Here is an 18,887-nt window from a genome sequence, read left to right on the forward strand (position 1 = left end):
CATCACATTCTGAACCCTGTTATGACACAAAACGCAGCTCGTTATGGCGACATACATGTTTTAAATGAAAACCTTGTGACAAACTCCAGTGAGTTAGCTACAACCTGACCTCAAATAGAGAAACATCTCAGTGGAAACGGAAATAACTATGGAAAGTACACCAGAACTACGAGCAAATACTACAACTCCAATACCGCTTCAGCATCTGTGTTCAGTAGACCTGGAGAAAAGCGTTGAGGTAAGATTTTCTAAACAGGAGACAATCAGCCTAGTTTTTCTTTTGTTTTAAGATTCCACAAATACAATTATTGTGAATAATTTTCAGTGATGTATATGTAGATGTGTACATTCACTCAATAGTTTGGGCCAAAGCAACGAATGAAGGAGACATTTTCCTGATGGTGATGCAGGGCTCTTTTACAACAGATACAAATGGCTACACTTCTTTCACTTGTCTATTGCATGTATATTTGTGTCTTTCAGGACTCCCAGCATGCTCTTAGCATATTCGTGCAAGCCGTGCAACGGGTCCTTCTGGGCTCCAAAGCAGAAAACAAGAAGCTGGCTACAGAAAATGCTGCTCTGAGGAAATGGACAGCCATCAAGCAGCTCCACTGGGAGAAAGAAAAAAAGAAGCTGCTGTATGAAAAGGACTTTTTAGTGTCAACTCTGTATATGGCCAAATGTGACATGGTTAAGGCTTTAGTGTTCGCAAGAGCTAGTCAAAAAAAGCTTGACACTCAAGAAGAGGGCAAGAAGGATAAAGTATGCTGCTTGACAGAAAGTCTGTACTTCCACATGATGGAGACCGAGAAGGTAAAAAAATCCTCGAAGGCAGAGCGGGACCAGCTCAGTGCAATGAAACTTTCCTTTGATAAAATGTTGATACAGTTAAATAAAGAGTGGTAAAGCCGGGCGATTGCTAGACAGAAGGAGGTAGCTGCCGAGCTGGAAACTCTGCAGCAGGACTGCGAGAAGAAGGTGAGCCAGGTCATCCAGGAAAAGGATGATGTGATCGCCAGTGTCAGAAAGGAAATGATGGCACTGATAGAGGGAAATCTGGAGAGCTTGGCCAAGGTGAGAGCATTGGAGACACAGATCTGCCAGAGACAGACAGAGGAGAAGGAAGAGAGCTTTAAGAAAATACAGGAGCTGCAGAAACAGAGCAGAGAGGTGGAAGAGAAGTGGCTCATCAAAGAACAGGAGTGGCTCAACAAGGTGAGCAAGATGGAGGAGGAGATGTATGTAATATGTTGAGCTTCAGGTACACCACGTCAGCTAATCATTTTTGATCAACAGATTTACCCTTTCAAATAGTGCCTGAATTGGATCAAAAAAGGTGCCAGTACCCTAATTCAGCAGTTGCATGACATGATCATCTCATGTGTCATGGATATATTTATACGTATATTTTGTAAAGGTGACCCTGAATAGTCAACTATTCGATCTAAGGAGCATGATTCGACTGCCAATCTCACAGTTGAATTGTCTGAAAATGTGAAACAAAGGTACTGAATGTCTGATTTTAAATCATGATATATAACTTATTGTGGTATAAACTTCAAGTCAATGATATAAGCCTATTAATAATACTGTTAATAACAATTAGAAGTAAGGGTACTTATGTGGATGAATATCAGAAGTGCCGGTACTCAGCACTGGTGAATACTGTCCCATTTCAGGCTGTTTTTAAAGAGGAAATACTGAATCATTATTCTGTCTTTTCAGGAGTACGCCTTAAAAACGACCAAAGAGAAGGCCAAGATGGCAAAGGATGAAAAGAAGGCAAAGAAGGAGACAGAAAAGAGGCTGAAGAAGGAGAAAAAAGAGGCGGAGGAGAGAGAGAAGAAGGAGAGAGAGGAAAATGCGAGGAAGGATAAGAAAAGATTGAAGACAGAGAAGAAAGAAAACAAGGAAAGGGAGAAAAAAAGAGAAGTAGAAGGAGAGTGAGGAGACAGCAGTCCCCTCTGAACAAACCTCCACCAGCAAGCCTTTACCAGCAAAAGAGGTGTCATAATTGGTATATAATTAAATGTGGTTTTTAGCCTATAAAAAGTTCTTGCTTTGATTTCTTTATTATTATTATTTTTTTTTTATCATTCTACAATATTGAGTCACTGTGGACGTTTTACACTAAACAACGGGACATATCTGAGTACTTCTCCCGCCAATGTGTCATCCCTATCTCTGAAAGAGAGTACAAACATTAACCTCACAGTAGAAGTATACATGGCAGTAAAACTGACAGAAGTAACCTTATTATTGTTTAAGAAAACATTTTTGTCCGTCACATTAGAAACCACTGCTAATGTCAAAATCATAAAACTCTGGAACATCTGCACCCTGCCTCACCACTAGAGGGCACTGTAATCCTGCTGTTGGTTGGTGAACTTTGTTCTCATATACAGTCAATATCAGAGTTATGTCACATTAGCACCATAACAGGACTGTCTGTTTCAAGTTAAAGTTTTGAAACCTTGAAAATATTTTCAGTTTCAAACTAAATATTACTTGCTGAAAGTGGTGGAAATTACAGAATTCACTGTACTTAGGTACAATTTTGATGTAGTTGTACTTTACTTGAGTGTATTTCTACACTGTGGTATGGCTACTTTTACTTACAAATTTAAACTTAAGAAAATACTTAACTACAAGATCTAAGTTCATTCATTTGATGTACAGTACCGGTTTATATCTCTCAATCACTCAACCAACCAGAATTACAACCAATAGTGCTACACTAATTGATAATATATTTACCAACGTTATTGACTATGAAGTTGAAAGTGGACTAATAATAAATGACGTCAGTGATCATCTGCCAGTTTTTGCAAACATACATAGCTACACTAAGACCAGGAAAGACAACAAAATATACACAATGACCAGACACAGAACCCAAGAAAACATCAATACATTCAAAGAGGATTTAATGAAACAGGGGCAAAGTGTACGTAGAAAACGTGAATGAAGCCTATGATTAATTTTTGACTGTTGTAACATCAATTTATGAAAACAAAAACTGTCCTCTGGTAAAGAAAGACGTAAAACAGAAATCTGATGAAAAACCGTGGATAACTAACGGTATATTAAATGCATGTAAGAAGAAAAAATTATTATATAAAGAGTTCTTAAAGAAGCAGAAAACAAATACAAGATATACAAAAACAAACTGACCAGAATCATGAGAAGCAATAAAAAGAATTATTACAGTATACTACTATAGGACAACAGAAGCAATATAAGAAACACCTGGAAGGTGTTGAATGAAATTATCAAGAATAAAAAGGCAAAACAGGAGACTCTAACTATTTTCTGACTAAAAACAATACAGCGGTTAAGGATATGACCTTAGCTGGAAATGGATTTAATGATTTTTTTGTCGTAGTTGGTCCATGTTTAGCTGAGGAGCTTACAAAGGCTGGCAGTATAAATGATGTGCTAAGCAAGAATGTCAATATTAATCAATCTATGTTTGTTAAGGAAACTGATGAAAAAGAAATTATTGAGATTGTTAAAACATTTAAGTATAAAAAGTCCACAGACTGGAATGGTATTAACATGGTTATGGTTAAAAGTATTATTGGTTGTGTTGTTAAACCTCTAACATGTATGTATTCAATCTCTGAAAACTGGGTTTTTTTTCAGATAAAATGAAAATGGCAAAGGTGATATATATATATATATATATATATATATATATATATATATATATATATATATATATATATACAAGGCTGGTGAAAAACATACACTTTCAAACTACAGACCTGTTTCACTGCTCTCCCAGTTCTCAAAAATACTAGAAAAAATATTCTGCACAAGGCTCGACCACTTCATTACTAAACACAACATACTGTGTGAGCAGCAATATGGTTTCAGGGCCAATAGAACAACTTCACATGCACTGATTCAATTTGTAGAAGAAATAACAACAGCAATAGAACAACAAAAAAATGCAGTGGTGATATTCTTGGAGCATTTGACTCAATAATAATCAATGAAAAATTATTTTGGAAGCCACATATACTGTACATTATATTAAGGCTAAAATATCCAAATCAATTGCAATACTGTATTGTTTTGTATTTAACTAAAGGATAAAAATAGAAAAAGGGGGTAGGACCAGAAAAAGTTTTTTTTTGGAACTGCTTCCTACTCCTTTTTGAACATGGGAATTTCTTATTTGAATCACTTACAATAATTTTGGAAGATTGTGCTGAGATGTACATGTTCCTATTTATCTGTTATTTTAATATTATATTAATATTATATTACATTTATTTAATATTATATATATATATATTTTTTACATGTTCAAAATAAACTACAAACTAACTCTAAACTATACTTCTTCACCCACTGCTTACAGAGTATTGCCATTTCAAATGAATTTGAACACATTTTAATGCAAAGATTTTATAACTCATATAGTTTCTTTGAAAATACTTTTTTTGCAGGGGGGAGTAAAGGACACAGCACACATCTTGTTATTAATCCATTATATCCTTCAGTTTTATTCAATCACATTACATTATAGCACTTGATCAAACTTGTGGGTTCATTTGAATTTGCAGTTTTTCTGTCTAAAACTTAATGTGCTGCTGCAGTCTCGACCGGGTCTCCCTAACCTGGATAAATAAAGCCTTAAAACACCCACAAAGCATGTACAATGTACGTATACAAATGGGTGTACGTGGTGCAGAAAGTTCAGCTGGGCCAAGAACACATTTTGAACACTATGTTCTCTGTTTTCCAATAAACTATGACTGCAACACAGCTTAACAGTAATGCAACAATATTGTATGAGTCAACAAGGAGGGGCAGACAGAGAAAGATATGGGATAGGAGCAGAGTCGGAGGAGGAAATGGACAGAGCATGTGAAAACAGGGTCTGTGTGCGTGTGCATGTGTGTGCGTTCTGTTCCCTGGAGATCGCTTGGGAAAAAGACCTCTAGGTCTGCCTGAGGTCTGACTTGCAGCCAAGAAAAGCAAGACTAAAATAGTGAGTGAGAGAAAGAGAGAGAGAGAGAGAGAGAGAGAGAGAGAGAGAGAGAAAGAAATGGAAGAAGATGGAGAGGGCATGAGAGGAAGGAGGAGCCAAAGAGATGGAGAAAGAGTGTGGACAAAGAGCTTTGTATCTGAGAAGAAAATGTATGGAAAATAAAAACATTCACATGGTGTGTCTCATATACGCACACGCACACGCACACGCACACACACGCACACGCACACGCACACACACACACACACACACACACACACACACACACACACACACACACACACACACACTGCTGATTGGAACCATATGCTGACAGACAGAGAGAATAATGGGAAACTGTGAATTGTTTGATTTGTTTTCCCACTTTTTTGCATTGGGATGGAGAGTGGGCGAGATGGCTGAAGTGGAAGGCGTCCGTGACCACAGATGATGATCAGCCATGGGAAATTCCAGCGAGTAGATGTGTCCATTGCGCTGCGTAGACAGGTCCTGCTCCATTAACAGCGTGCACAAGGGGGTGGGAGTGGGAGTGTGGGGGTCTTCCAGTGTGTGAACTAGGAACTTAGCAGTGGAGTGCCCAAAACGTCATGCCTACTGAGTAACAGTGGTGGTTCGGATGCTAACTGATCACAAGCCAATACTACTGGTGACCAATGAAGTTATGTTTGCATATAACGCTCTCTTTCCCACAACATTGTGACTTCTGAGACAGAAGACAAGCATCTGTGCATTACAGCAAATAATTCATTTGAGCCAATGGATGCTTGTTTGTTTCAGAGATAGAGGAAGGAAGTGTTTGGCCCGTTACACTTGTTCCTAATAACTTAAAAATGCAACAACAACAAAATAGAGGAAGCAAGTGAGTGGGAGCCAGAGAGAGAAAAGAGGGAGGTGAAGGAAAAGCAAGGTTGATTTGCTGCAGATGCTCCAGTCTCCTGGGAAAATGACATAAGGTTGATTCTTTATGGAAATGGGTGTGTTTGTGTGGGTTAGTGAAACGGTCTCCCACACAAACACACGATGTGTCCCATATTTCTAACAAAGTTTGACCAGCTGAAGGGGCAGTAGCTTGAAGATTACAGAAGGGAGTCTGCAATCATGATGTTTGAATTGTATATGGGGCAAAGAAGATACAGGGATGGGAGAACAGATGAAGGTACACTTTACCGTCAGTAACTGTGACTGAGAAGTCCTTGAGCAAGGCAGTCTAGTCTCTTCATCCTCATTCTTGTTTTGTTCTTGTAATCCTGAAAGGGAAGATGACACCAATTTGAATTAATTTATGTAAAATCAACTTTTATTTTCTGTTAAAGGGGTGATAGAATGCAAAACCGATTTTACCTTGTCATAGTTGAATAATGACAGTTTAGTGGGTAACTAGGACATACATAGAACCTCAAAATCCCATTGACACCTCTTTCCTCTGCAAATCTCACAATTTGAAACGGCCTCTGAAAACGGGCAAATCTCAACGAGCCGCCTAGTTGACGTCAACTCGGCGGCTCCTCCTCATTTGGCTCTAGTCTCTCTCTTTGTCACGCCCCAACATTTACATAGGCTACACAACTGACCTGAGATCAGTTAGTCTTCTGAATCTAGGTCGTGCAGATCTCAGAAATTGTTTACATTGTTCATCTGCTTTGAGTTAATGGACTACCAAACGCCGCAGCCCTGACAGAGCTCCAGGGCCTGCAGCTCCCCTCTTCCTGCTAAATGGCCGGTGTGTGTGAGTGAGAGCGCGGTCAGCGAGCTTGATACGCCAGCAATCTCTTACCACAGGTTCCAGTTAATCTTATAATGTGTGTAATTATAATGTGTTGAGTTATTTAAACAAGCTGGATGTAGCTCTATCAATGAGAGCTAGCTAGCCTCCTCTTAGAATTCCTCTTAAATTCACAAAAATTCATAAAATTGAAATCAGACACCATTTTTTAGATAACTAGCCGCAATCTGTACACATAGTATTGAAGGGACAGTCGCAGCTAACAAAACCCCTAATGTTCACAAAAATTCATTAAATTGAAATCTGACACCATTTTTAGCTTCATAAGACCTTGGGGTAGATGTTATATAAGTGGTGTGATGAAATTCAAACTGGAAATATAGCTATTCTAGTTATGCCGGCAGCTGGCAGCCAGCCAGCTCCGCGGAGCTCCACGGAGCCTCGAGTATTCCAGTAGTCCAGTACCCAGGGAAACTTTCACTGGGTATGGAGGTTGCCGCTTTCTCGTCAGACTGTGTGGAGCTCCTAGCTAAAGTCCAACACGTCTTACCAAATTTGTAATTAGCCATCAATTTTCGTAAAACGGCCCATATTTGAACTTTACATAGTTGATTTCTCGCTTAAAAAAGTCTCAGAAGTGAATTTAATAAGGAAATAGCTCGACAAACAATGTACAACTTTGCAGTGTCTGAAATATGAGACCTGCTGTCGAGTCTCCAATGTGTTTCTATGTGGTTCGCTCAAACCAATCAGCGCGCAGCTCATCTAAAAAATTCATGAGCATACCATATTTGGAATGGGTAGTTAAGGGCCCAATAAAATAGCATTCGGGCAAGTTTCAGCCCAACCAATGTTACATACCCCATTAGGAGAACTTAAGGAACAGTGTAAAATACCCTATATAATCGTTTTATAACCCCTTTAAAAATCTTTTGTACATAATACATGTAATATATTATGTTTTGGCCAGTTGGGGGCAGCAGAAGCAAGCTGTAAACACAAAACTTGACAAGTTGATATGTGAATTTACCGTTAGCGTGTTATGAACGAACTTGTTAGCCAAGCGTACAAACGTTTTTTTTTGCGATACTTCATATTAGAACTACGCAAACTATCTCAATTAATTAATAAGGCAGAAAAGGTAAAAAAGAGCAAAACCGCTTGGCTAGAAGTGTCAACCATTTATTTCAGCAAGACAACAGCCGTGTGAATGTTCAGATTCATGACCACATCTTTCTCTCTCTGTTGCTACTCTCCCGTGGGAAGTGTGGTGCTGTATCCTGTGTGTCTGATGATGTGTCCTCTTTTCACACAAAAACACACAGTCTACTGCAACACACACACACACACACACACACACACACACACACACACACACACAAACCTTCGTCCCCAAAATACAAAAATACAAGTCCGATAGTGCATATAATATCCACACATACGCATTTTCATTTGGAAAAGACTGTTCTGCAAAGCAAAAATAGGCTAGTAATAGTTGATGGTTTTCATCCATCCATCTCTCTTGCCACTGGTCTTTAAACATAGCCAACAGCATTCATTTAGAAATGCCTGTTCCACAACTTTTATGTGACGTATTTTAATCAATATTTTCCTCATCAAGTCAGTATTAAAACAACCAGAGAGCTTATCCAAGAACTGTAACAACTTGGCATTGGATATGCGAACACTACAACAGTGTCTCTGTTTCTCCCGTGAGTTGGAATCATAACTCTGACTCTCATTATGTCTCCTCTGCTTTAACACTAACCCTTAGGCCCTCAGTTGTTATTTTAAATCTTTGCTAATTGTCAGGCTCTGACTTGGTTCCTTTCCGTCACCTTATGAAATCCAGTTCATGCAATTAATGTGTAATATGTTCTGTGTGCGTGTGTGTGTGCTGCGAGTTTTACTGGCTGGCGATATCAATGTATTCAGGGCATGCTTGTGTAAATAGAGTGAAGTCACATGCAGGGATCGTTTCCACTTTCCTTTACATGAATAATATTATTTTAAACTATCTGTGACCTAACCTTTTCTGCTATAACTTTCCTGTTGAATAAAAACACATGTGGCCGGGTTGGGGAAGGCTGGCCGCCGCTCGAGCGCTGGGTTTCTGATTGATGACATCACGGCTTCCCTGTGTGAAAGTGGCAGATTAGAGTAACTCTGGGTGCTTGTAAAGTTGGAGTTTGTGCTGTATTTTTGCTTCTAGTCATGAAAACAATGCCAAGATTGCCCCGTAGGATTTAGTTTTTCATAACTGATAATTACAGGTTTGAGGCATGTACGTATTTATCTTCCCCTGGTGATTGTTTTTGCCAAGTCACTTTTTAATTTGGACACTCAGTGCATAAGTGAACATATAGGGGTATTGTGTGTTTGGGCAGTGGATGAGTATGTGAATGGATGTGTGAATGTTGAGCAAAAAGGATGTCTTGTGGGGAAATGGGGGAAGAGTGTGGAACGTGATGGTGGTCGTGGATGAGGGCTTGGTTTCAAGGTTGGACAGGAAATGCCTGTGCAGATGCAACAGTAATGTGGACACATACAGGAAACAGCCTTCACTGCAGCTGCGTGTGTGTGTGTGTGTATTTATATGCATGCTTGTGATTAGTTGCAGAAGTTTGCTATTATATGTTATAAATTCAGAAGAGGCAATATATTAATGCAGTAATAGTCAACAGAATTAGGTGGCATGATACACCACTACAAATGAAAATGTCAGGCACTCCATCTCTTTTATTCTCTTTTTGGCACCACCATCCCATATTAAGGGCAGATGATGTTGCTTGGCACCAGAAAACGTTAAAAGGGATTTTTAGGAGCCAGGTCAATAAGCAGAAGTGAGTGCAAAAAAGGTGAAATTCATTAACAAAAAAGTTTACTGAAACAAAGGCTAAATTAAAACCTGTGAAATTTAACAAAACTAAATTAAACTGACACAAAAAGAACACAAAACTTATGAAAGCTAAGCCACAAAGCAAGCTGCCACCTTCTTCTTCCCTCATACTCCAGTGAATGGTGTTCTCAGCCTCACCTAACTGGAACCTACCCTGCCCAGGTAAACAAGGTAGAGCAAGCATCAAAATCAACATAATTAACAAAGCGTTAATGTAGGATTTCTTGGTTACTGCTGACATCACAATTTATCTATGGGCTCCCAAACACACCAATGAGCACACCAAATGTAAAATAATGCAATTTACTGCAGAACTATCTTAGCCATCTTCCTACATCTTATCAGGGCCCAGCCGCTCCCTGCTAAGAGGACATATCCCTGATTGAGCAGCTGATCTACCCTAACACACCAAAAACATCATCACACACAATAGGGTGAACCCCTTTCAACTTATGAAACAATAATACAACTAAATTAAACAAGCTTGTGTTATTTCTATAACCTAATTGATATTTTGTATAAACTGAAACACTGGACTAAAATGAATAAAATTAAACAGACACAAAAAGCACTGTTAATGTTGGGGACAGGGGCTGTGAAAAGAGAGAAAAGCAACATTTCCACTCTCTTCACCTGATTTATTTTTGCCAGACTGGAGGACAATTAGGTGCTGTGATCTGACATTGTAGCTGAGTCTCTCTCATCACGGACTACAGAGTTCACATAACATATAAAACCCACAATCTTACAAAACTATTCACTGCACAAAAATATAATGAATATTGGTACATTTAAAAGGGAAATTAGAAAACTTAAGCATGGTTTCCTAACCTAGGGGTCTGGACCCTACAATGTGCCACAAGTTGAAAAATTTATAATTTGTATACTATATATATATATATAATTTGTACTATACTTAGAGTGTGCTTATGTGTACACCACCACAGAGCAGAAAACAGCCCTGCGTTAAAACAGCGCGGTTGCATTGGTGGGGCTCGTTGTTTTAGGTACCTGTGTACAGTAACAATTGGTAATACAGGTTTTTACAACTGTGGAAACGTAACATGCTGGCAACTGTTTTATCTTTTGTCACAATGATCGCTAAGTAATCTACAAAGAATGTGCTCTTGCATTTATTTGTATGCCAATGCAGCAAAAGTTGAACCTGGTTTAACTTCATTCTGTTTTGCACATTTGATATCTGTGCATCTATTTCAATAGGGTCATACAAGTTGCACTATAATATATATATATATATATATATATATATATATATATATATATATATATATATATATATATATATATATATACATATAATAGCATGTCTGGTCTTTTTGTGCACTGGAAGATCCATGTCCCTTTATCCCCAGCGCCTTCAGACATAACTATTTTCAACAACTCTATAACTTGTAGCTACCCTGGTCATAAAGGAGTCCACACTTCATACTGATGTCCATATTCACATTTATTCCTTATAGAAGTATGATGGAACACCGTAAAAATGTGTTCGCCTGTTAGACCAGCAGTAGAATAAAACAAAACAGGAGCTTAACAGTTCGCCCTTGACAAAAACTTCCGGTCCTGTAGCTTACCAAAATAAAACTTGTTCGTACTGAATATACCAAAAGACAAAATACAACTCAGTTGAACCCGAAATTTAATAAACTGTTTTATAATAATGCGTAAAACTGAAACTACTTAGCAATCGTACAGATCGCTTATATTCATTTCTGGCATTGTCATGGCAACAAATATAAACTTTCCAGCATCAGCTAGCTACATAGCTACATACATCCCAGAGCACTTAAGGTTACTCACTATGTCCTCATAATGTCAACAGCTCCTCTGCTGTTGCTGCACTGGATCATCATTTTGGCTCTCAGTGCATAGTACATCTAATATGTTTATGTTTAGTTTGCTGTCATATTGTATATCCTGCCTGTAGGCTACTTTGTGTGAGGTCAGCCCCAGTTCACCACATCACACATCCATCACGCAACCATGTATGTTTGTGAAATTGTAATTTTATTTTCACAGAATATTAAATGTCACATCAAATTCTGGCACATGTTGACCTTGGAGGGGATTCTCTTATTTCTGTTTCCTGTCTGTCTATGTCAGTAATATACTGATTCAAACCCTCATGCAGGAAACCATACATCTACCAGTGGGACAAAGGGGAACCCCCCTCTTCCCCAGTTAAAGATATTCAGGAGAAAAACAGTTACTATAAGAGGGAACACACATTAGCGGGGTTAATTGAGAGATCTTCATTTAAACTGACTAATAAGCTATAGGTTAGTATATCTGTGCTCCTATCAACACTTAAGCCATGCCAGATTTTTACTTGTTTGCATATATGTACAGTCAACTGTTATAATATAGTAAAAAAAAGAAACAAATGAATTGATTTGTAACACCATATCTTTTAAAGGGACATGGAGACATTCAGACCTACAGTACATTTTTTGGTTACAGACAAGGGTAAAACAATAATAACATCACCCTTTTATCTGTAAATGAAACACACTACACGACAAAAGATCATTGGTTGTTCTAATACAAGTAGCCTATATTTTTAAAATGACGGACTTTTTGGATCATAATTTAACTTTAATTTCATGGTTTGACGAGTGATTTTAAGGACACACTCACACACATACACAGACACACAAACCTTGGTTCACTCGGTCACTGCTTTGATTGACAGACAGACAGGTAAACCACAGGGCATTCCAAGGCTGCTCAGGTGTGTGTAAAGTCTCTGTGTGTGTGTGTGTTATAGCCTCATCACTATTCATCAGGCTCTGCTGTATTTGCGTCTCATCTGCATACTGGTCCAACAGGGAACAGATTAGCATTAGAGAGAGAGAGAAAGATGGAGGGTAGTAGAATCACTTTAATTTTTAACAAGATGATATGAAGGAGACACAAAGACCCAAGTACTGCGGGTGCTGCTGCTGACACAGCCAGGAGAGAGAGAGAGAGAGAGGGAGAGAGAGAGAGAGAGAGAGAGAGAGAGAGAGAGAGAGAGAGAGAGAGAAAAGAGAGGGCCGGGTGTGATGAATGTGTGTGTGTGTGTGTGAGTATGTGCATTTGGAATGGGGGTAGTGGGGTGGGGGTGAGACAGCTACACCGAGAGGTATCAATCATAAGAGAATGAGGGTTATGGAAATGGAAATAAACAGTGGGTTTGTGTTTTCCAAATGAAAATAACATTAAAGACTACCCTGTGTTAATGTTGCATATTGATCTCTCTGCCTCGCTCATTCACTGTGTGTGTTTGTAGGAACTCAGCTGAACCCACACATCAATTGTTTATAAATAAATAAGGGGGATAAACAATGTAGGCTACTGTACAGTCACAATGGAGTCAATATCTCATTAGTGGACTGCACACGGGTAGATACACACATCATTTCCAACACTTATCGCAACACACTGTAACACATCAGCTTTGTTCACCGCATGAGTTTTATTCAACCTTCATATTTTATACATGTTCTTGTGTGATTAAGAAATTATTACTTTCACTAGATCCTTGTTAAACTGTAGATGTCTAAAATGTTTATATGTTTATATACTACTACTAACTTACATTTTGGAGTGAAATGTAATTACTGCCTGGATTATGTTAACTGGAATTGCTTTTCAGTATAGGAATTACATTTATGTACTGCACAGTAGTTGTAGGAAGTGGTCACGTTTGTGATTTCATTTGACAAAGTAAAAACATCCTGCCTTGCGCTTCAAGTCGTTTTTGACTTTTAAATTTTTCAATCTTTTTTTTAATGATTATTTTTTGGGCATTATAGACCTTTATTTGACAGGACAGATGAAGACATGAAAGGGGAGAGAGAGGGGGAATGACATGCAGCAAAGGGTTGCAGGTCGGAATCAAACCCGCTGCGTCGAGGAGTAAACCTCTATATATGGGCAATCTTTTTTTTAACCTTAACCGATTGCTGTGAGCACCTAAATATAATCAGAAAATAGTATAGTCATGCTTTATTGGCTACGATATAGCATATAGCGATATAATAGCAAAACAAATGAATTACATGCACATACGTATGTCCAGTATGACCATTTTACAATTATACGTTCATTTAAAATTGAATTTCCTTATGTTGAAAAAATATATTGGATGGCATGTTTCATAATGTATTTGCTATTGCAAATTAGAAGTAGGCTATATAAATATAATTTCTAGGAGACAGGGTTGCATTTAAATACAATTTTGAATACTCAGGTTTAACTAGTATAATTTTAATAGTAGTATTTTATACTGCAGTATTTCTACTTTTACCTATGTAAAAAATCTCAGTACATAATAATAGAAAATAATAGAAAATGGAGAAAAAAACATTCTGTGGAACATAGAAAAACATTGAAAAAGATTTGTAAGACCACTTTTAAAAGAAGGATAATAAAGATAAATAAAAACCCAGTTTCCTCACGTTCTGGCAAATTGCACGATAAACCCCATGCATGCAAAAAACAAACTTTGTGACTGAGCTGTCACACTATCACAGCACTATCACTAGCACTGTCTCCTGCACCAGGTAACCCTCTTGGGTTTGTGTGATGTGTATGTTCATGTCTCTATCATGAGAACATCAGGCCCGTAGTGTGTTCACCCCAGTGCCTTGTATATAATTAATACCTTTCTCTATGTTTCTCCTCTGATTTGTATTTTTGACTCACACCCTCCCTCCAGCCTTCACTGTCACACCATCCCTGCCTCTCCCTTGTGATCCTCGCACACCTTGATCTGTTACTCCCTCACTGCTACCTTCATGCCACATTCAAACCTTTTTTTTTATCTCTATAATGTGCCTTTCTTTTTCTCTCTCTTTATATAGTTTAACCCCCTCAGTTGCTTGTGGTGCATTTTATCTTTTTGCTCTCAGCTCACTTCTACACTCTTACCATACTAAGCTGAATAGTTTACAACATTGAGCTGGTTTAATAAATGGTGAAATAAAGTACAGCTCAGGTCTTGGACTGTGAAGTGTGCAGGCATCCTATCTGTCTGAGACAAACAAAGCCTGTTTGTTTGTTGAAGTGATGTGATGACACACTGTTGCCTTTACTGTAACAGTCCAGAAAAAAAGTTTTTACAAATGCTTACAATCTGTTATGTGTTGAATTGAGAACTGGTGACTGCAAAGGCTTTAGCACATGATTCACACAATTTTCAGACTCAAACCTTTCATACCCCACATGCCCATATAAAAGCATCTGTATTTATTATGTTTCATTACTTGCTTTTATCCCCAGTTTTTTCTTTAATTTGTCACCCACCAGTAGCTTTGCAGACAGTTTTGCAACAGCCTGTGCCACAGCAGAGACAAAAAGTCCCATTATTTTTAGCAAATAAATAATTTTTTTATAATAACAACGTATGAAATGACAATGTGAAAACAAGTGGTCGTTCTGATGAACGTACAGAGAATTCATCACCTGAATCTGCAGCTGCCCCTCAGCTTTACGGGGCTAACGAGTTTCAGTTGATTGTTTAGCTATCCGACCTGCAACGTCACTGTTTTTGTTTACTTTCACCACTCTCATAGAGCTGTACACTACCTGCTCAGCATCCAACAGCATTTAGCTACTAGTTGGTGAACATACAGATGTGCAGCATTTAGCAGCTAAAGAGACAGATATTTCCCTCAGGAGTTGGTAGAGACCAAAAACAGAGCTAAAAAGAGAGAGAATATCTTCTTAATGTTTATTTGGCAGGGACAAATGCATAGAACATTGCTGTATAAAGAATACAAAGTAGATGCCATGCATACAGGTTTATAGCCATGACTAATTTGCAACCCCTGTCCCTGGTTAGGCTTTTAAAATTAAAACAGAAATTACAGAGTATTAATATAAAAATTTGTAACTATTATAACAATAAATACATCCCATACATGAAATAAAATATGAACTTAAATGAATGTAAAAATCACTATAAAACAGAGTTTAGACACATTTAACAATACAAGAACACAAAAGTATGCATATGTCTATGCATGCTAACATATGCAACATTATGTTTGTATGAATTGTCTTGTATCTTGTATAGTCAGTGTTCACAGAGTTGTTTCAGTTTCAGCCATTGCTTTAAATGTGTATTAAAAACCTTTGAGTTCTGTCAATGTTTTAATTTCTAATAGTAAAGCGTTCCACAATTTTATGCCTCTTACTGAAAATGATGTCTGACCAAATGTTGCCGCTATACAGTTACCACTTATTGTGCTTCTAGTTCTTATTCCGCTCTTTTGTTTCACTACTAGTTGACAAAATATTTCTGGTGTATGGTTATTCACACACTTAGAAATTAGTTTTAGAAATTAATAATTTACATTCATCAGGTTGCCACAAACACGACTCCAAATGAATGATAGTGTTGCTTTGTATCTGCTGAATGTGTAAATAAGCAACTGCTTTTGCCATACCAACTTAGAATGTGATATGTCAGTGTTGTGTTCACAACTTGTTTCCACTGCCCGCAGTGGACAGAAAAAACTGTTATTGCAGGTTAAGTTAAGTTAAGTTTTGTTCTTTTAGAAACACAATTCGCTGAATAGCTAATGTTGACTCAAAGTCTCCACAGGTCACATTACATGCCTCTGGTTTCCTCAAACCCTTCTATCCTCTCACACTCCCATTATAATTAAATATAATATTGTTGGCAGTATAAGAAGTGATGTGTTTGACTTCAGTTTGACAAGTTCATGGAGAGATCAAGAGAAACCTTGACAGTTTTTCACCAACCCCTTCTCCATTACACTCTCAATCTTTTATCCACCTTTCCCACGTATCAGTTCATCCTCCCTCCCTCCCTTGATGATGATCGGGCCCCACTGTGCCCCAATCGACCACCTTTCTCTCTCTCTCTCTCCCCCATCCCTCTGGGCCCCTTGGCTGAGATGATGCCCCACTGTAGGGCCATTCCCAAAGTGTTGAAGCTCCCTGAGGACTTGGACTGGCTGGTAGTCCCTCAGGGGCTGGTGCTGGCATGTTCTCATTTCAACACACGCACATGCACATACGCGCGCGCTCGCGCACACACACACACACACACACACACACACACACACACACACACACACACACACACACACACACACACACAGACTTTTACTCTCCTCTTCAGACAGCAGTGGTCTCAGCGGGGCTGCCCTGGAGTGTCGGTGCAGCATGCTGGGTACCTGAGAAGATACCAGGGCAAGGGCAGAATGTTAAGTGTTGTGTACGTGTGAGTGTGTGTGTGTGTGTGTGTGTGTGTTGCCTGAGTGGGGTCAAAATGTTAAGTGGTATATTAATCAGTAGTAATTGTGTGTATGGTCCATTAAGGCAAAGGCTGGCTGACAGACAAGGGTGAGATAGAGAGAAAAAAAAAGCGATGTGTGGGTATATATATATGAATACGTGTGTGTGTGTGTGTGTGTGTGTGTGTGTGTGTGTGGACCAACAGAGAAGTGAAACTGGTAGAAATCCTTTCTACGGCGCTCCATACTCTATATCTTTTTATAAATACCCGTTCTTGTTTGCTATTTTATGCACCCCCCATCATCAATCTTCCTTTCTTTTTTAGAAATTCATCCATCTGTGCCCAGAGATGTTGCGAAGTTGCTCTCCCACTTTTAGAAGCAGGAGTTACCGAAACAACGGTCACTACCGAAAAAAACTGGGCCGCTTTCTGCTATATGCCTCATTCCTGCACACACACACACACACACACACACACACACACACACACTACACCTTTCCCCCAGTGATCTCTGCTGGCTGATTTGGTATTCAAGTGCTGTTGCGGGCCCAGCAGGCCTAAAGCTCTCTTTGTATTGTTTTATTACCCAGGGGCTAGGCCTTGCCACACACACACACACACACACACACACACACACACACACACACACACACACACACACACACACGCACACACACACACACACACACACACACACACACACACACACACACACACACACACACACACACACACACACACACACACACACACACACACACACACACACTATAAAACAGCACAGATAGCATACGAGTGCAAAGCAGGATTAGCATATTTGTGTATTAGTATCCTGTCTGTCAATTGGCTCTGTCTGGTTTTCTTTCTCTCACATGCTGTCAGAATGGAGAGGAAGAGTTTCATGAAGAGGAGGTAGAGCAGGAGAAATAGAGGGAGATAAGGAAGGAAGTGAGGAGGAGGAGGAGGAGGAGGAGGAGGAGAAGAAATAGGTGGAGGGCTGTTCACTCCTCTCCAATAGACAGATGGTAGTCTTACTCCTACTGAGTTGTCAACTGGCCAAAAGAGAAAGACGGGAGAGAAAAGGATTGAGAGGAAGAGGGGGAGAGAGATGAACCTTTCCTCTACTTTTTCATCCTCCTCTTTCAACCTCTCACTCACTTTTGTTGCCAGCTTCAACTCTTTTTACCCATATCTCTCCTTCTATAACCTCTATATTTCTCTCAGCCGGCCATCAATCTCTCTATTTGCATCTCTGTTTTTGTCACTCATCTGTCAAGGTTACTATTTTTCATCTGTACTTTGTCTCCTTCTTCTCTATGTGTGCATCCATCTCTCCCTCTCTATGAATCTCTCTCGCTACTGCTCCAGGAGTGAGTTAGCTGGCCAAGTTTGGATAAACAGTATGTAACAGAGATAGTTGGAGAAAAAAAGAAAGAAGTGTGGGCCTATACAATACAACCCTGCTTTTAAAAGTGGGAAAGTAACTTAAACTCTTAAATGAAAATGTCACATACCAATAAAAGTTCACAGACAATTCACAATTTATTTAGCTGCATTTGTATGTTAGTAGACACTGATTAGGGTTTCCAGTGGTGAAAAGTAACTAAGTAAATTTACTCTAGTAAAGTAAAGTACCTCAAAATTGTACTTACGTGCTAAGTACAATTTTGAGGTACTTTACTTGAGTATTTCCATGTTATGTTTTATCCTTATACTGATATGCCACTTCATTTATTTGACAGCTGTTACTAGTTACTTTTCAGATTTACCTTGAAAACATATGATAAGCTTATAAAATATAACCTTTTGGGCTTGTGAACCCTTATATAAAAAAAGCAGTGTCAGGGCCCCCTTTTTCCACCAAAGAATTTCCCATATAAACCTCTCAGATTGTTTCTTTTAAAGTGCTCATATTATGCTCGTTTTCAGGTTCATAATTGTATTTAGAGGTTGTACAAGAATAGGTTTATGTGGTTTAATTTTCAGA

General features: G+C 38.7%; 1 protein-coding gene across 1 annotated transcript; it reads left to right on the top strand.

Annotated features, from left to right (window-relative positions):
• Positions 1-42: 42 nt before the first annotated feature.
• On the top strand, positions 43-17,830 carry LOC114567069 (U2 small nuclear ribonucleoprotein auxiliary factor 35 kDa subunit-related protein 2-like). Its single transcript, XM_028595965.1, has 4 exons — positions 43-238; positions 484-1,218; positions 1,729-1,830; positions 17,783-17,830. The coding sequence occupies exons 2-4, from the start codon at positions 1,036-1,038 to the stop codon at positions 17,828-17,830; spliced, it is 333 nt and encodes a 110-aa protein (XP_028451766.1). The 5' UTR covers positions 43-238; positions 484-1,035.
• The last annotated feature ends 1,057 nt before the right edge of the window (positions 17,831-18,887 follow it).

Source organism: Perca flavescens, chromosome 13 (assembly GCF_004354835.1).
Source record: "Perca flavescens isolate YP-PL-M2 chromosome 13, PFLA_1.0, whole genome shotgun sequence".
Taxonomy (NCBI): domain Eukaryota; kingdom Metazoa; phylum Chordata; class Actinopteri; order Perciformes; family Percidae; genus Perca; species Perca flavescens.